Source organism: Pelecanus crispus, chromosome 1 (assembly GCF_030463565.1).
Source record: "Pelecanus crispus isolate bPelCri1 chromosome 1, bPelCri1.pri, whole genome shotgun sequence".
In the NCBI taxonomy this organism is placed as follows: domain Eukaryota; kingdom Metazoa; phylum Chordata; class Aves; order Pelecaniformes; family Pelecanidae; genus Pelecanus; species Pelecanus crispus.
The window spans coordinates 1,844,830-1,861,440 of NC_134643.1; the positions used below are offsets into that span (position 1 = coordinate 1,844,830).

The following is a 16,611-nucleotide window of genomic DNA, read 5'->3' on the forward strand; positions in this document are numbered from 1 at the left end:
GGACGCAGCCTCTCAGAGCCCCCCCGTGCAGGCCCGAGGAGCCAGGCGGTGCTGGGAGAGGGGGGGCAGCCACAGTACCTGCCGCAGGGCTGAGGGCCAGGGGACGTGAGGGGGACAGTTCCCTTCAGGGATGGCGGGGGCACACATGGTTTTCCCAGCAAAGGGGATGCACAGCAGAGCGCTCCCCTCACACAGGCCAAAGCAAACACCTGCCCTGCAACGGCTGCACCGTCTGCGCTACAGGGACAGCGGGGCCTGCATTTTGGCAGGAAGGGGTGCGTCAGGCAGGCACCATGTTGGCTGCGCCGTGGAAGGCGCGTAGATGGTGGAGAGGGGGTAAGCGGCTAACTCGCTGTCCCATGCACTGGTGCTGTGGGGCAGAGCACAGGATTCTGTGCATTTGCCGATTTATCTTTATAGCTAAATTAACTGATTACTCATCATAATGTATATCAGGCTGCACATTGCCAAGGTCAGCAGGTAAGACTTGAGGAGGTTTTGGGTTTGCTTGCGTGCCGTACAGGTGTAATGCCATATTTCTGTTCTGAAGTGCTGGAAATGAAGAGGGTTGTGTGAATTTTGTGCTAAATCAGTGTATCCGGAAGGGATTACTTGAGGTAAATGTGGTCCCATTGGACAGCGTGGCTTTGGGTGACACGCTTCTCTCATAGGTCTGGATGGTAAATCACATAACATTGTCAGTGCAGTGATATACTGACTTATCTCGGTGACATTTTCATGTGATACGTCCTTTTGAGGCAAGAAAAGCAGTGTATGTCAGCAGATGGGAAGAATCGGGAGGCAGCAAAGCGAGAGGAGCTGGATAGAGGAGCCGGACCTGGCATGGGAGCCATATGGAGCTGAGGTGGCTGCAACAGCTCATACAAGACGTGGGCAGCAGCTTTGCAAAAGCAAAATCATTTGGGATATTCTCATTATCTGGGATAGCCAGCCTATTTCTTTGTTTTTCCCACTCTGCTTCCAATTTGGGTCAATAGGGTAACTCCCAAGTTGCCCCGCTGTAAAGGCTGGTGGAATGTGTTATTCCTTTCTAAAAAGCAAGTTATAGGAAACATAAGGTAATAAAAATGCAGGTGGAGAAAGGGAGGAGACAACTTTAAAGAGGATGAAAGTTGGTTCGGTACATCCACACCAATGGGCGATTTCAGTTGGTTTGAAAGTCTCTTGACTTTGACTCATTTCCTAAGCAAGAGGCCACTTTGCGAAGCCATCATCAATGTGGCTCCGCAGGTGACCAGCATGTTGGGGCTTCCTGAGCTCAGTTCACAAGCAGCTTTCTCCCAGCGTCTGGCAGAATTTGGCAAAGTCACAGATCTTATTTGGCATATTTAGGCCATGAACTCTGAGCCATCCGCTTCAGTGCTGGCTTCTGCACTAGCTGCAAGGATTTGGCCGAGAAGGGCAGATGAAATCAAAATACAGCTTTGCCGACACTATGCCTATCGAGCAAATTTCCCCTTTCTCCTCACAAAAGGTGAGAGTTCTCAACATTTTTATGTGGGCAACGTCACCAAATTCTCGGCAATCTGATACTTTCTGTGTTCGCTGTATATGGCACGATCTGTTTTGTAGACAAAAAAAAAGTGTTTCTCTGGGCTAAATGCCACAAGTCTCAAGAAGTCTGGGAGATGCACCTTGGAAATCACTGCTTTGTATTTCATGCGGTGTGATTAACAACAATGTGGAATTCTATTTTTTTATATAGTAATCGTGTTGAGTAAGTTTATGTGGAAACTTCACGGCAAGCGTTTATATTAACCTCTTGTATCGGAACTTCTTTCCCAGAATTCTTAAAAGTTTCAAATACTGCCCAACGCTACCTCTCCCATCTGGTTTTGAGAAAAGACTGAATTCCAGGGTGTGCCACTCGGTCTCATGATCTTTAAACACTTTTGAGCTGTTCACCCTGCTGTCTGTCAAGACACTAAGAGTTGCTGCATGGCCAGTCACTACCAAATATTTAATCATCTTCACAAACAGAAAATCAAATCCTATTTCAAGACCGATTTTATACAACTTCAGCTTCCAGCAATTGAATCTCCTTACATGTGTGTCAGCAAAGTTGTGAAGCTCTGACATTGAGGTCTCCTGTTTTTTCTTCTCCCACATAACTGAAAATCTCTTTACAGCGGGGAAGAAGAATCAATCAGCCTCACCCTACTTTCAGATACAGAGTTCAACTGAAGACTCTCACTGTAAAGCTTGTTTTCTGCTCCCTGAATTGTTCTGTGGTCTTTCTTTTGATTATTTTAATTACCTCAGGTGAATTTTCAAGTCATTGCTCACCCTGAGGTGCTGTTCCTCCTCAGCTCTCAGATGAACGGGCTAAGCATCGCTACAAGTCTTCTCTCGAGTAGGATGTGCAACATCTTCAGGTGTCTCACAAAATACTAACGAATTCAACTGCAGTCCTGCCACTCCATCTGCATTTTTTCCCTTCTGTCCGTTATAGCAAAGGAAAATGAGAGCAAGGTGGAAGGTTTTCCTTGCATTGGAAATTGTTAGGTTAAGGCAGATGTTTGGCTTTTTAAAAGATATAGCAAGAGAACTGCATCAACGAGATCCCCGCCTGCCAGGCTGCTCCCTGTAGTTACCCGACAGTTGTTTCAGAGGTGTTTAAGTAAGTGCCTAAGACTAAGATACGCAATCACATTTTTGGGATCTACACAATGTCCAATCCCATTTGCATTATTCCCCACGTAATCTCACCGACTGGAACAGGATTACCTGCATAAGTGATGCAAACGGGATTTTACCGTGTTCCTCAAAAGACTTACTGGCTACCCCCTCCAAACGGTGCGCTGAAAGGCAACCCACTTTAAGCCGTCATTACAAAGACGTCTTCTAAAACTTACAGAGGAGTCAGTGGGCAAGGTGGTGTCCCGCTTGCGGCCTTTGAAATCCCCTCCTCTGTTCCATCGGAAGGAACTCATGCATCCTCCCTGAGAAAGCTCTGAAAGCAACAAGATTTCTTCAGTTACCAGGGGCTGAAAATACATGAAACTGGTGTTTTAGGCTAGTTTCAGGGGCTTCATCCATGCTTCCAGTGTACAAAATAGGAAAAGTTCAGCTAATGAAATGCTTGGAAAGATATATAATACAGGGAGGTAAATTTACAGGATAATTTTTATTTGTAGTTAATGAACAGATTATTATTAAAAGCAAAGCACTTTGAGCACCCCGAGCATGCCTGAGGAAAATGAGAAATAAAGCTTTTAAAAAACATTCCCAAAGTTTCATCCAAGGCCTGCATCGTTCTGTCGCTATAAAAAGGAAAAGTTGCAAAGAAACATCTCTCCTGCTTAAAAGCAGCTCTCATCTCTGCCGTGGCTCTTCAAACATCTCCACCGAAGGAATGTCTGATGCCAGCAACACTTGGCTGTGGTAATGGAAGTGTTTTAAAGTCAGTACGATGACACTACGTACCTTTGATCCTTTCGACCAAAAACTCCTGGTTTGGTGTAAGATCCAAATACTGCGCTATAGCATTCAGGGTTGGAATGAGTGGAGCTTTAAGGATCTCCACAGCCTGCTTCAGACAGCTGATGCTGGCTTCTGCAACACAAGAAGAGCCAGCACAGGTCAGCTATGACCTCTGCAGAACTCCAAACAGCCTCCCTTACCAGGCGTCGCTACAAAGAGCTCTCCTTTTTGGTGCACCATTACGGTCCTAGAAACATTTAACATGTGATGTTACCCCAACCACTCATTTCAGTCCCAATGAAGTAGTAGCTGTCGGCTGTATGTCACAGAATATACCAGCTACAAGGAACCAACATCCACTTTGAAGAGCAGAGGGAGAGTAACGAGGTGGGGGTGAGGCCAGCATGGATCAGTTTCTCCACAGGCCATCAGAATGGACACGGCTCTTGAGGAGACACTGCAACAAAGAGCACGGAAAGGTGGCTTTAATTTAACCGCCTCACATCAAATCTGCTTCTTGGTTAAGGGCATATAAATTGGAAGCAGTAAGAGAAGCAGTTTCTTCCGAATTGTATCGTGACATAAAATACAGAACTCCAGCTCATCAGAATGTAAAACAACCCAGTTCTTTCAGAAAGCAGCTGATTTTAAGGACAAATTTGGCAAAGCACGTAGGACTGGAGACACTGGTAGTTTATAGCACATCTATCCTGGATATGTTTTCTGACAGTTTAATATGCAATAATTAATCATTTGAGCCTGTAATTCCCCAGCAGCAAGTTTAGGGAAGGCGGGGGGTGGGGGTGGGTGGGTGGGGGGGAAGGTTTATGAGTTTTACACGAGACAGGCATCGGTGTGACTTCATCAATATTTCCAGAAGTCTTCTGGGGAACCTGTCCAGCTTAATGAAATGCATGACATGGAACAAAGACTGTGCAATATAGAGTGGAAATGGAACAGTAATATTTAACAGCCCTAATGCATACAACACCTATCCAACGCCCTGGCTATGGAGCGGCCCTCCATCAGCCACCACCGGGAACTCCAAAGCTCCTGTCTCATCCTACCTCTGATCTGCAATTCTGGACACCCCATTCTTCTCAGCTGAGTGCTCACAGACTTGATCTTTCGGACAAGCCACACTAGAATAGTCTTGTTAATCCACTAGGAATGAAAAACGTGAAAATTCAAGAGGTCAGAAGCAACAAAATGTTAAAAAAACCCCCAACCCTTAGCTTACATCCTCCTAATCATCACCATTACAATCACAAAGAAGCGTGACAACAGAAACACTGAAGCCAACCACAGAGGAAAGTAATTAAATTAGAATATCAAGTTAGGCAGAGTTTAAACGACTCTTTAATATCTTCTAAAAGGCCAGAAAATTCCATGTAAAGGAGTCAGGAAAACAAATCTCTAGAAAGTATCAGATAAAGCTTTTCTGAACAGTGAGGGAAGGGGTGTTATGAAGCACAGCCCTCCCTCCCTAAAGCTAATTTGTACTTTGATGAGTGCACTCCCTCACGTATTTGTTTCAGGAAATCAAGGAGCTGACAGACACTACGTGTGGGATTTGTACGTGACAGGATTTGGGAACTGGAGCAAGCTGGCCCTAGGTTTATGAACAGACGCTCAGGAATCTGGTATGGATCTCATACTAATCTTTGATTTTCACCAGTCATAGAATCATAGAATCGTTTAGGTTGGGAAAGACCTTTAAGATCATCCAGTCCAACCATTAACCTACACTACCAAGTCTACTCTAAGCCAATCAAGGGTAGACTAGACTAAACCATGTCCCAAAGTGCCACATCTACCCGTTTCTTGAACACTTCCAGGGATGGTGACTCCACCACCTCTCTGGGCAGCCTGTTCCAATTCTTGACCACCCTTTCCGTAAAGAAATTTTTCCTAATTTCCAACCTAAACCTCCCCTGGCGCAGCTTAAGCCCATTTCCTCTTGTCCTATCGCTAAGGACTTGGGAGAAGAGACCAACACCCACCTCACTACAACCTCCTTTCCGGTAGTTGTAGAGAGCGATCAGGTCTCCCCCTCAGCCTCCTCTTCTCCAGGCTAAACAACCCCATTTCCCTCAGCCGCTCCCCGTCAGCCCTGTGCTCCAGACCCTTCACCAGCTTCGTTGCCCTTCTCTGGACACGCTCCAGCACCTCAATGTCTTTCTTGGAGTGAGGGGCCCAAAACTGGACACACTATTCCAGGTGCGGCCTCACCAGCGCCGAGTACAGGGGCACAATCACCTCCCTGCTCCTGCTGGCCACACTATTCCTGATGCAAACCAGGATGCTGTTGGCCTTCTTGGCCACCTGGGCACACTGCTGGCTCATGTTCAGCCAGCTGTCAAGCAGCACCCCCAGGTCCTTTTCGGCCAGGCAGCTTTCCAGCCACTCTTCCCCAAGCCTGTAGCGCTGCATGGGGTTGTTGTGCCCAAAGTGCAGGACCCGACACTTGGCCTTGTTAAACCTCATACAGTTCGCCTCAGCCCATCAGTCCAGCCTGGCCAGGTCCCTCTGCAGGGCCATCCTACCCTCCAGCAGATCTACACTCTAACTACTTAGAGTTACTACTTAGAGTAGTCTTACTACTTTAAAAAAACCCCACAAAACACACAAGCAAAACTACATACTTGATAGATGCTATGACTGAAGGGGCAATTCAAAGCTAGATTTACTAATTATTTTGCCATCACATGTGCAATTAATTCTCCACTGCTCTAGCAATTCCTAGCAATAAGATCAAGGTTTTTCTTTTTGCTTTTTATTGCGCTGCTCAGGACTGTCAGGGGAAAAAAAAAATCAGCCTTTGGGTTGGAAGTTTCCATGTCTTGAGCTCAGGAGAACGAGTTAGAAATACTGCAGAAACATCAATTTAGCAATCTGAGTTGCAGCAAGGAAAACCAAATCTTGTCATATCCCAGCTGCTTTTGTTTCTCATTCAAAAGTGGATGAACTTGACAACTGTGAAGTTTTCAGAAAACAAAACACGGAGGTGAGGTTGAAAACGCATCTCAGTAGCCATCTCTAAAAGCACGTTGTGTTTTTATCTCCCTGTGCCAGCCCACCCCAATCCTCAAATGGACGCTGCAATTCTTCCCGCCTCCTTCGGCATACAGGGGACATGGAAGTGCTTTTCCACTCTGCTGTGCTTGTTCTTAAAAACCTTAAAAATCAGGCAGTCCATAGAGACGGGACTTACGTTTCTGAACTTAGCGGTGCAGGAACCCATGTAATCAAGGAGCTGTCGGTTCATTGTCACCCATGCCCAAACCTATGGAAAGGTTTATTAAGTACATGTAAGAATTTCACAGAATACCAAGAGTTTTTAGGGTCTACGGCAATTTCTGATACTAACTACAGCGCGTAATTCAAATCTCGGTTTCCCCCAAATTCTTATATATCTGCTGGCTGTATCGTGACTTCTACAGCAGCAACGATACAATAAACGAAGTGACACTAGGGAAAAAGGACAACTCCCAATACAACAAATTTACACCTACTTTGCAAAAGGGCAAACACACATATACGCAACTCTCCGCTGGCTGCTGCTCACCTTCAGTGGCACATGGCACAAAACAACGACCAAACTGTACCCTTGGGAGCTGTCTTGCTCATTACCTTATCGTAGCTGCTGCTTGGTGAATAGGTTACAGCACTGCCGTAAGAAGCACTGTTGCTTGACAGAGCCTGTAGCTGAGGGCTGTACCCTGCGATATAACTGGTGGTAAACTTTGGCCTGGTACTAGGGAAGCGGGACGGGCTGTAACTCAGCACAATTTGACCCTGGATTGGAGGAGAAGGCGTCGAAGACGGGATGGACTTTGCTGCCAGCTCGCATGTTGGAGTTATTTGTATGGCTGCAATAAGGAAAAACAGAATTAGCGTTGTGGATGTAGCAGCCCCAAACTCTCCTCCCCGCTTTAAACGCACAACAAAACATATACACAACGCTACCTTAAGGCAATTTTAAAATTATGCTAAAGGGACACTAGAAAAATCTGGCCCCTACAGAACTCAGTGGTCAATCCACTGACAGAAAAAAAAAAAGAGAATGCTGAGACACATGACCGCAAGTCAGTACAAATCCTACATAGAATGATAGAATCATTTATGTTGGAAAAGACCTTTAAGATCATGCAGTCCAACCATTAACCTAACACTACCAAGTCTACCACTAAACCAATTAAGGGTAGAGTCATAATTATTTTCATGTTTCCTGGCTTGTTGGCTGGCTTATTTCAGATTCAGATTTCAGTTAAATGTTACCAGGCACCTTCCATAACCTGGGAGCCTTCTCCAACCCTTTTCATCAGCTACTTTATCTCCCTACCTTATGCATCTTTAGCCTAGTCAATGTCTTGATTTAGCTGTGCAAATAAACACGTGAGATCCTTGAGCTTTGGTGATCCAGCATTACTCCCATCTGCTTCCCGATTTCTAGACTAGCAGTGTGTAATACTACCGTGCCAGCATTTTGCTTTCGGTTTATTTACCTTGTCAGGTTCTGCTGTATTTTAAAACTCTGCTTGGATGTTCAAGAGCTTTTTGAGTGACTGCTCTCTGGGCTGTCATTTTCAGACTTCACACAAAGGTCTGCCTGTCCCTCTAATTTGGTTCTCGTTACCCAGCATGATAGTAGTAGGATATCAAAATTAAATATAAACCTGCGCTCTCTGCCTTGTTCCTAGTCCCATGTATAGGCTACAGATTCCCTGTCCAACCTCACAATGGTCCAGTGTCTCACTGTCCTTCAGCAGCCGCTATCATCCTCTCCTTTTCAACCGTGTGTGTTTGTTCCCCTTCCAGTGATCCCCACAAACCCCCACCAAATTGCCACTTGATGTTGTGAATTTTAGTACGCTGCCGTTAATTTAGTTTACTGCTCATGTCTGATGAGGTAATTTGGAACTCACGTCACTAAAGGATCCTGCCATTGAGGAAGATACCGTCTTGAAACAAAAAAGAAGAATAAAAAAAATTGCCAGAGATCTTTATTACACCCACCTGCATTCTGCAACCCCAGCAGGGACAAGACCAAGCTCGTTGGTGCCACTGTGTATTTGAAGTACATCCAGAAATCAAATAAGGCATTCAGGCTGAACAGAGACGCAAGTGCACGTTCTAGAAGAAACACAGAAGTTTTTACCACAGCTTGAGCATGAGGAATAGTAAAAGTCTGTTATTTGCAAAAACAGGCATATGCCCATTAAAGATAGGTCATTATTAGTGCTATCAATAAGTGCCAAGTTGGTCAAGTATCTAAGATTTCTTCACCTTCTTATGCAAGAACCATTGGAGATAATTTTCCTTGCTATGTTGGGGTTAATCTAGATTGCTAAAATTTAATTTTTGAAAATTGATGGTTATTTTCCAAAAAGAACATAAAACTACTGCAATGAAGGTTCACAGTATTTCTCAAACATCATCTTCCATCAAATCATCTGTCAGTCATCCCATGATTTTTCTCTTCCTCTTGCTCCTTCACATCCTCTATTTGATACAGCTAGCTTAGAGTCTACTCATCTGAAGCAAACTTGAAGTATTGTGAAATGCCATCCACACCCACAGTACAACGTAGCAGTAAACTCTGCAGTGTTCTCCAATGCCTTACTCCACACATTAACCAGATTTAATGCACCAAACAAGTTCTTCATGCCCTTTCCTGATGTATCTAAGAAAGCTGTTAACACTCCTTACCTGTCGCTAAAACAGGTGACATTCCAAGTTTCAGGGGAGATTACAGAAAGCAAAACAAAGTTTTGGTTTAAATTTAAAACAAAAAAAAAAAACCAAACAAAAATCATAAGGAAAGAAAAAAAGGCTGGTTTAAAAACCAGCTCTCCAGCAAGAAAACTGACAAGTGAAAAAAGAAAAGAATCCTGAACATTAATTGAAATGCTGCAGCAACTCACCAATATACCAGAGCGGCCAGAACGTGATGTTGTAATATGAGCTTATGAGTTTTCCAGACCTGAAAAGAAAACCAAGAAGTTATCATTTTGCAACTATTCAGTCCCAGGAAATATTAGGGGTCTACAAAGCAGGATGCTTCGCTTGTTTGAATCAGATGTAACAATTAATGTACATTTCAGTATATATAATGCCTGCAATGGACAGATTAAGGAGTCCCCAGGGCAAGGCCACTTTCCGGGCTTCAATCTCTTTCCTCATCTTGAAGGTCCTGTTGATGAGGGAAGTTGTTGGACTCTGTTCTGGTGTCATTATCTGTCAAAATGACAAAATCTGTCAACTTTCATACAGTAACATTCTCAGTCAGCACAAGATTAAAGAAAAAAAGCAGTAATCCAAACCAAACTATATAAATGGAATTCAGCCAGAGTTGGTTTTAGCATATTAAAAAAAAAACCAAAACCCCAGATTCTTTTTCCCAGTAAAAGCAGGTAATATTTCTTGGATGAACTCTACTGTCTGCACTGTCACCTCATTACTGGGGAACAGCATCCATCTTCTCCAGTGAGATGCAGATTAGAGGACAGAGACAGATTCCAAACTCATTTTTGAAAAATAACGTCCTTCCAAAGCGAGAGGCAAAGCTCCTGCTTTCTCCAGGCAAAGGAAGCCAGAGGAAGGAAAGGCCTTGCACAGCTCTGCAGTTTTTTAATGGAAAACTCCCACTCATTTCAGTAGGTAACAGAGTATTTTCAGACTGTAAAGCCACCTCCTGTGGGTTCAGTACAGCTGAATACTCTCTGCGTACCTTGCTACCTTTACGCCCAGCAGCACCTTATGTGAAAGAAATAACCCTGGTGACTTTTTCTGCTAGTCCCGTCACCAAAATATGCTACTGTTCCTTCCTGCCACTCACTCAAAAACTTGTCGCATAATTCTTCACTAGATGGGAAGGCAAATAATTTGCTTTTTGGGACAAATACTACAACTGGGCATTACTACCTACACCCCCCCCCCCCCCAAAAAAAAAAAAACCAAACCCCAAAAGCAAACCCTGAGTCACATTACCTGCTTCTTACTGCTACAATGATTCAACGGTGAAATACTTAACATCAGGATTACTGATGCCTGGGGTTTTTTTGACAGGTTTTTCATGCAGTTTGAGCCCCAAGACTTCCCTTCCCACACTGACAAATGTAGCAGCCCTAAGCAGAGATCCTCTCCCTCACCCTCACACTCCCAAGCTCTCTTCCTGAACCACGTCGCCTTGTAGAAGCAGAAGTTGCACCGTCAGGGCACTGAAATAAAACAGAGATTTGGTCCCATTCTACTCACTTGGGAGGGCTGGGTGTGTGCTTTTCACCTCTGGATCAAAATAATGTCCTCCCACAGCCCCTGCCCTCATCTACTATGGCATGGTAACGAAGGAAGGGCTCACCTTGATAAGCAAGAAGGCACTGAACCCAGTGCCACACATGGAGGTCCCCCACACCTCCCCTTGCCCCAAACCCCACAGCTTTGCCCATGCACGCCCCTTTGTCACACACAGCCCCCGCTCCCCTTGCCCAAGACCCCACAGCACCCTCCACCCAGATCTCACTGTCACAACCAAAGAACCCCCACAGCTCCCGCTGCCACACTCACGGGGACCCTCACAGCTCCCTTTGCCCACACCTGTGGTGGTGCATCCCCCACACGCACCTTTTCTCTCTTCAGCTGCTTTATGACCTCATGAATTCCTGCCATTGTGTAGCGAGTTGGTCAGTTAGGTGCCCCTTAATCGTACCAGAAGTCCTACATGGTTGAAGCGGGGAGTGAGAACAACCAGTTACCTGGCAGCCTTGAAAAAAGAGCAGTATCATGGTTAGTGGAATTTCAGTAATTACCAACCCGGATGGTGGCTTGGATGGATGACTAAAGCCAATCATCTCATGATCCTATAAAACAGCAGTCCTAAGCGAGGCCCTTTCATAGACCCATAGAATCATGGAATCATTTAGGTTGGAAAAGACCTTTGAGGTCTCCTGGACTGCAGCGGGCTGCATCAGCATCTCCCTCTGAGCGGGACACCTCTCAGAGCTAGCAAACTCTTAAAGTTTGCTAAGATCACAGGTCCATTGCTGAAGACCGACAGTGGAGCTTGGGCTGAAACCCTTCACTCCTTGAGGCTCAACCCTCATCTGTTGAGAAATGCCAAGGCATTTCACTGAACTCAAGGGGAATTTTTAACACGTATACCATTTTTATATATGTATTCATGTCTGTGTGTATGCATGTGTAAATCAATTTAGGTACTCTGTAGATGTATGATTTAATTATAAAGTGATTCTTATACTGTTGATTATCCTTATTCACATAAACAGTTGACCAAGTCTGAGACTAAGATCGGAACTCGCCGCACCCAGACTCCTCTCTGAGAAGGAGTTTAGAAAGCAAGGGGGTCTATTCTGAACCTCGTGACTCAACGGGAGGGTCCTCCTTACCCCCTGTATATACAATCTCTCTGTGAAGCATTCCAACTCAGTGTAACTTAATTTTCCTTTATGCACTTCCATAGAATCATAGAATCATAGAATCATCTAGGTTGGAAAAGACCTTTAAGATCATCCAGTCCAACCATTAACCTACACTACCAAAGTAGTAATAGAGTGAACCATGTAGTAATAGAGTGAACCGTGCCATCTTTGAATCTGTAACAAAGTCGCTGTTTTGATCGATTTTGTCTAATCACTTTGTTAATCACTGGTGATCGAGTGCTATTAAAATATCACAATCTAATCCTGCAATTTGTCACAAGTAAATTCTAAATTGCGACTAAATCAAACTGCGTAAAGTCACTCATTCATGACGAATTAACATAATCAGCAGGGTTCACAAACCTGCAGTCGCAACAACACCCCGCTGTCACACGCAGGCAGCCTCCACATCTGCCCCCAGCCAGCACCCCCACGCCACCCCGGGGGGGTCTCTACAGCTCCCCCCACGCAGAGCTCACCATTCCACACAGCCAGCCCCACAGCTCGCACTGCCCACACCCCTGTCACACCAAACAGACCCAGCATCTGCCCCCCAGCCCCAGCCATCACACGGAGGCGGCCCCACAGCCCCACCCGCCCACAGCCCTGCCATACACGGGTGGCCCAACGCCTCCACGACTCGCTGCCGGACGCAGCCTCTCAGAGCCCCCCCGTGCAGGCCCGAGGAGCCAGGCGGTGCTGGGAGAGGGGGGGCAGCCACAGTACCTGCCGCAGGGCTGAGGGCCAGGGGACGTGAGGGGGGACAGTTCCCCTCAGGGATGGTGGGGGCACCCCATTTTCCCAGCGAAGGGGACGCACAGCAGAGCGCTCCCCTCACGCAGGCCCCAGCAAACGCCTGCCTTGCAGCGGCCGTGCCATCTGCGCTATGTGGACAGCGGGGTCTGTTGCTATGGGGACAGCAGGGCCCGCGTTCTGGTGGGAAGGGGCGCGTCAGGCAGGCGCCATGTTGGCCGCCGCGGGGAAGGTACGAAGATGGCGGAGAGGGGGTGAGCAGCTAACTCGCTGCCCTGTGCCCCGGTGCTGTGGGGCAGAGCCATGCATTGCTGTGTGTTTGCTGATTTATCTTTATAGCTAAATTAATTGATTACACCTAGTACTGTATATCAGGCCGCACATTGCCGAGGTCAGCAGTTAAAACTTGAGGAGATTTTGGGTCTGTTTGTGTGCTGTACAGGTGTAACTTCATATTTCTGTTCTGAAGTGCTGGAAATGAAGAGGGTTGTGTGAGCGTGTCCAGAGAAGGACAGCAAAGCTGGTGAAGGGTCTGGAGCGCAAGTCTTATGAGGAGCGGCTGAGGGAACTGGGGTTGTTTAGCCTGGAGAAGAGGAGGCTGAGGGGAGACCTTATCGCTCTCTACAACTGCCTGACAGGAGGGGGCAGTGAGGTGGGTGTTAGTCTCTTCTCCCAAGGAACAAGTGATAGGGTGAGGAAATGGCCTCAAGTTGTGCCAGGGAAGGTTTAGATTGGATATTAGGAAAAATTTCTTTACTGAAAGAGTGGTCAAGCATTGGAACAGGCTGCCCAGAGTGGTGGGGGAGTCATCATCCCTGGAGGTATTCAAAAAACGGGTAGATGTGTCACTTTGGGACATGGTTTAGTGGGCATGGGGGTGTTGGGGTGACGGTTGGACTGATGATCTTAAGAGATCCTTTCCAACCTTAATGATTCCTAGTTTTACTTTCATAAAAAAATAATCCAGCCACCAAGCCAGGAAAGATGAAATTAAGTATTCATAGAATCATAGAATCACAGAATGCTTTGGGTTGGAAGGGACCTTTAGAGGTCATCCAGCCCAACCCCCTGCAGGGAGCAGGGACAGCTTTAACCAGACCAGGGTGCTCAGAGCCCCGTCCAACCTGACCTTGAATGTTTCCAGGGATGGGGCCTCTACCACCTCTCTGGGCAACCTTTGCCAGTGCTTGACCACCCTCATTGTAAAAAACTTCTTTCTAATGTCTAGTCTAAATCTATTCTTCTTTAGTTTAAATCCGTTATTCCTTGTCCTGTCACAACAGGCCTTATTAAAAAGATTCTCCCCATCTTTCCTGTAGGCCCCCTTTAAGTATTGGAAGGTCGCAATAAGGTCTCCCCGCAGCCTTCTCTTCTCTAGGCTGGACAATCCCAACTCTTTCAGCCTGGCCTCATAGGAGAGGTGTTCTAGCCCTCGGATCATTTTGGTGGCCCTCTTCTGGACCCACTCCAGCAGGTCTATGTCCTTCTTGTGCTGAGGGCCCCAGAGCTGGACGCAGTGCTCCAGATGAGGTCTTACCAGAGCAGAGTAGAGGGGCAGAATCCCCTCCCTCGACCTGCTGGCCACGCTTCTTTTGATGCAGCCCAGGATACAGTTGGCTTTCTGGGCTGCAAGCACACATTGCCAGCTCATGCCCAGCTGTTCATCCACCAGTACCCCCAAGTCCTTCTCCACAGGGCTGCTCTCAATCTCTTCATCCCCCAGCCTGTACTGATAATGGGGGTTGCCCCGTCCCAGGTGCAGGACCTTGCACTTGGCCTTGTTGAACCTCATGAGGTTCACACAGGCCCACCTCTCCAGCTCTTCCAGGTCCCTCTGGATGACATCTCGTCCTCCTGGTGTGTCAACCGCAACACTCAGCTTGGTGTCGTCTGCAACTTGCTGAGGGTGCACTTGATCCCACTGTCTATGTCATTGATGAAGATGTTAAATAGCACCGGTCCCAGTACGGACCCCTGAGGGACCCCACTTGTCATCGGTCTCCATGTGGACATCGAGCCATTGACCACAACCCACTGGATGTGACCATCCAGCCAATTCCTTATCCACTGAACAGTCCACCCATCAAACCCATATCTCTCCAATTTAGAGAGAAGGGTGTTGTGGGGGACTGTGTTGAACGCTTTACAGAAATCCAAGTAGATGACATCCCTTGCTTTTCCCTTGTCCACTGATGCAGTCACTCCTTCACAGAAAGCCACTAGGTTGGTCAGGCAGGACTTGCCCTTGGTGAATCCGTGCTGGCTGTCTCAAATCACCTCCCTGTCCTCCATGTGCTTGAGCATATCTTCTAGGAGGATCTGTTCCATGATCTTCCCTGGCACAGAGGTGAGGCTGACAGGTCGATAGTTCCCAGGGTCCTCCTTTCCTCCCTTTTTAAAAATGGGCACAACATTCCCTTTTTTCCAGTCAGCAGGGACTTCACCGGACTGCCATGACTTTTCAAATATCATGGAGAGTGGCTTGGCAACTACATCAGCCAATTCCCTCAGGACTCTGGGATGCATCTCATCAGGTCCCATAGGCTTGTGTACATTGAGGTTCTTCAGGTGGTCTCGAACCTGATCTTCCCTTACAGTGGGAGGGGCTTTACCCCCCTGGTCCCCATCTTTTGGTCCATCGATTCAGGAGGGGTGAGGAGAGAAGTTGCTGGTGAAGACCGAGGCAAAGAAGTTGTTGAGTACCTCAGCCTTCTCCTCGTCCGTTGATATAAGTTCGCCTTTCTTGTTCATCCAGGGGGGTATGGTTTCTTTGACCTTCCTTTTCTGGTTGATATACCTGTAGAAGACTTCTTGTTATTCTTTACATCCCTTGCCAAATTCAGCTCCATCCTCGCCTTGGCCTTCCTGACCTCCTCCCTACACAACCAGGCCGTTTCCCTGTATTCCCCCCAGGACACCTGTCCCTGCTTCCACTGCCTGTGCAATTCCCTCTTACTCTTTAGTTTGACCAGCAGGTCTTGACTCAGCCATGCTGGTCTCTTCCCTTCCTTGCCTGATTTTTTACACTTGGGGACTGAGAGCTCTTGTGCTCTATGGAAGGTGTCCTTAAAGATCTGCCAACTCTGTTCCGTTCCCCTGTCCCTGAGGACTGTCTCCCAGGGGATCCTTCTGACTAACTCCTTGAAGACTTGGAAGTTTGCTTTCCTAAAATTTAGGGTCCTGACTGTACTCCTCGCTTTTCCCATGTCCCTCAGGAGCGTGAACTCCACCAATGCGTGATCACTGCAGCCCCAGCTGCCTCCAGTCTTGACATCACCAATGAGCTCAGTTGCATTGGTGACCATCAGATCCAGTATCGTGTCCCCTCGGGTAGGTGTGTCTATTACCTGGCTTAGGAAGTTGTCGTCTATGCATTCCAGGAATCTTCTGGATTGCCTACAGCTCGCCGTGTTGCTTTTCCAGCAAATGTCGGGGTGGTTGAAGTCCCCCAGCAGGGCAAGAGTCTGCAAGCGCGAAGCTTCCCAGAGCTGGAGGAAGAAGGCTTCGTCAGCAGGCTCCCCTTGATCAGGCGGCCTGTAGCAGACACCAACCACAAGGTTCCCTTTGTAGCCTCTGTCTCTGACTCTTACCCACAAGCTTTCGACCTGCTCGTGGCTATTCTTCAGGGACAGCTCTTCACACTGTATTGATTTCTTTACATAGAGGGCAACGCCTCTGCCCCTCCTTCCTCGCCTGTCCTTTCTGAAGAGCCTGTAGCCATCAATAGCCACATTCCAGTCGTGGGATTCGTCCCACCAGGTTTCGGTTAGGGCAATCAGGTCGTAGCTGTCTAGTAGCACAGCAGCTTCCAGCTCCTCCTGTTTGTTGCCCATGCTGCGTGCGTTCATGTAGAGGCATTTCATCTGGGCTGTTGGCCGTGTCACCTTCTTAGTGGAACATCCCTTGTTTCCCTCGGGGTGTTTCACGAAGGTTTCCTTGTGAGCTCTATCTCAGGAGCCCTCGGCTCATCTCT

At 47.0% G+C, this 16,611-nt stretch overlaps 1 protein-coding gene across 1 annotated transcript; it reads right to left on the reverse strand.

Moving 5' to 3' along the window:
* Nucleotides 1-237: 237 nt before the first annotated feature.
* LOC142597129 (transmembrane protein 209-like) lies at nucleotides 238-10,482 on the reverse strand. Its single transcript, XM_075727564.1, has 11 exons — nucleotides 10,438-10,482; nucleotides 9,545-9,684; nucleotides 9,372-9,430; nucleotides 8,464-8,580; nucleotides 7,025-7,316; nucleotides 6,900-6,915; nucleotides 6,659-6,730; nucleotides 4,512-4,608; nucleotides 3,448-3,576; nucleotides 2,839-2,974; nucleotides 238-370 (listed from the first exon to the last, which is right to left on the reverse strand). Exons 1-11 carry the CDS (start codon nucleotides 10,480-10,482, stop codon nucleotides 238-240), a joined length of 1,236 nt encoding a protein of 411 aa, XP_075583679.1.
* Nucleotides 10,483-16,611: the final 6,129 nt, after the last annotated feature.

Coding starts and splice junctions, on each gene's coding strand:
- LOC142597129 (XM_075727564.1), bottom strand. CDS start 10,482: ATGTTAAGTATTTCACCGTTGAATCATTGTAGCAGTAAGAAGCAG. Junction 9,685..10,437: donor ATTGTAGCAGTAAGAAGCAG/GTAATGTGACTC, acceptor TCATTTTGACAG/ATAATGACACCAGAACAGAG. Junction 371..2,838: donor CTTTGTAATGACGGCTTAAA/GTGGGTTGCCTT, acceptor TCTGCCCCACAG/CACCAGTGCATGGGACAGCG.